Raw genomic sequence first — 1,781 nt, 5'->3', positions numbered from 1 at the left:
TATATATATATATATATATATATATATATATATATATATATATCACTATTATAAACAGAAACGAGCCATTCAAGCACTCTGTTAATAAACAGGGCCTTAAAGGAAAGCACACTAATCCTGCAGGAACGTCCTTAACTACATAATTTCATGTATCCAACAATGGAATCAACGCTGTTACTTGCCATTTGGGAAAGATCATTCCCAGTTGGGATGGCTGTCCCGGCAAGCTTGACCCAATTTCATAAGGTTAATTGGTCGCAGCATTTTTCTTTATTAACCTAAAAACTGGCATGACATCTTTTGATACAAGGAAGGGATACTGTAATGTATTTCTGACATATCCACGGAACTTCAAATTAGAAGATTTGCGCGCGTGCGTGTGTGTGTGTATGCGTATTTATGTGTGATGGCCGAAAATGAGGGGGAGAAGGAAGAGGAGGAGTAGGAGGACAAGGAGTGGGGGGTGAAAGAAGGAAGGGGGCGGAGCGTGAGGCTCCAGCAGAGAGAGAAAGAGAGAGAGAGAGAGAGGCGAGAAGAGCTCACTCAGCTCAGTTCCGTGGTTCGTCCTCCGTATCCTGCCAAACCGAGACTCAGTACTTGTTGAAAGGGCATCTAGGAGAGACCGTCGTCTCTCGGTCTCTGCTCCTCTCTCGTCTCCTCTCGCCTGGCTCCTTACGACAACCCCTTACGGTCGCCATAAGGCCGCCCTTCGAGGAGCTTCCTGCTACAGGCAAGACGCCAACGACGAAGAAAAGGGTTCTGGTTCGATCACCCACCAAGGATTCTTAACATGGATTGTGCTTTATTGCAAAAAAGTGTAATGTGTGATTAACGATCGCTTCTGGAAATTAACCTCTACGCGAGATACTGTGAGATAAAAAAAGAGTAACAAAATAATTGTGAGTCTTATTTCGATGTGCCAATACGTCACTGCTTGCATGCAAGTGTTTTATACAAAACTCTAGAATTAAACGTAAGATGTGGATTACCGGACGGAAGATGATCGCGTCCATAGGAGTGTTAGTGACACTACTCGGTCATTTCGGTGGCCAAGTCTCGGCCTACCGGGGTGACCTGGCCCTAGTGGACGGGGGCTATAATAGCCTTGTTGTGGCCATCAGTGATTACGTCCCCCAAGATCATTGCAATCATATCATCCACGGACTTAAGGTAAATATCTTCCAACAACTTAATGGTCAGGGTTTTAACGCATCGTATGCTAAGTGTTGGACTTGCCTCTATGTATACTTTTTCTTATGTTGATTCTTGTATGATATTACCGGTGTCCTTCAATCCTTTTATTAGTTGGGACATTTTTTGGCAAGTAGATACCAATTCACGTACTGAGTATTTCTCATACCAGATGTGGCTGTACGACAAAATTGCATTATGAGATCCTTCTTTGCGCCTTAACTATTAAATAAGACAGTTTTACCTAATTATATATATATATATATATATATATATATATATATATATATATATATATATATATATATATATATATATACATACATAAATAAAATTACATACACACTTTCAGGTAACTTCATCGCATAGTCATTTTTGTTTATAATGATACAAGATTTAACTCTTGCTTGTCTTCTCACTCCATACAGCCAACTTAGAATATCTTCGAGACACTTTCACTATCAACCATTAAATAAGTTCAGTTCCTACTTGCATTCTTTACTCGTTAGCGCAGTGGTGACGCACCTCGTACTCCTCTTGTTTTCGCTTTCTTCGTTTGTTCGTTCATTTCTGCTTCGGATTACAAGGCT

At 40.6% G+C, this 1,781-nt stretch overlaps 1 protein-coding gene across 1 annotated transcript in view; it reads left to right on the top strand.

The window, feature by feature from the left end:
- Nucleotides 1-592: 592 nt before the first annotated feature.
- LOC136855137 (calcium-activated chloride channel regulator 1-like) overlaps nt 593-1,781 on the top strand; it is a 57,243-nt gene continuing 56,054 nt past the window's right edge. The window contains exon 1 of the mRNA XM_067132014.1: nt 593-1,170. Coding sequence (XP_066988115.1) covers nt 979-1,170 — 192 coding nt within the window. The 5' untranslated portion in view covers nt 593-978. The remainder of the gene's footprint in view (nt 1,171-1,781) is intronic.

This window comes from Macrobrachium rosenbergii, chromosome 30 (assembly GCF_040412425.1).
Source record: "Macrobrachium rosenbergii isolate ZJJX-2024 chromosome 30, ASM4041242v1, whole genome shotgun sequence".
NCBI classification, from domain to species: Eukaryota; Metazoa; Arthropoda; class Malacostraca; order Decapoda; family Palaemonidae; genus Macrobrachium; species Macrobrachium rosenbergii.
This window is presented reverse-complemented; position numbering and strand designations above follow the sequence as displayed.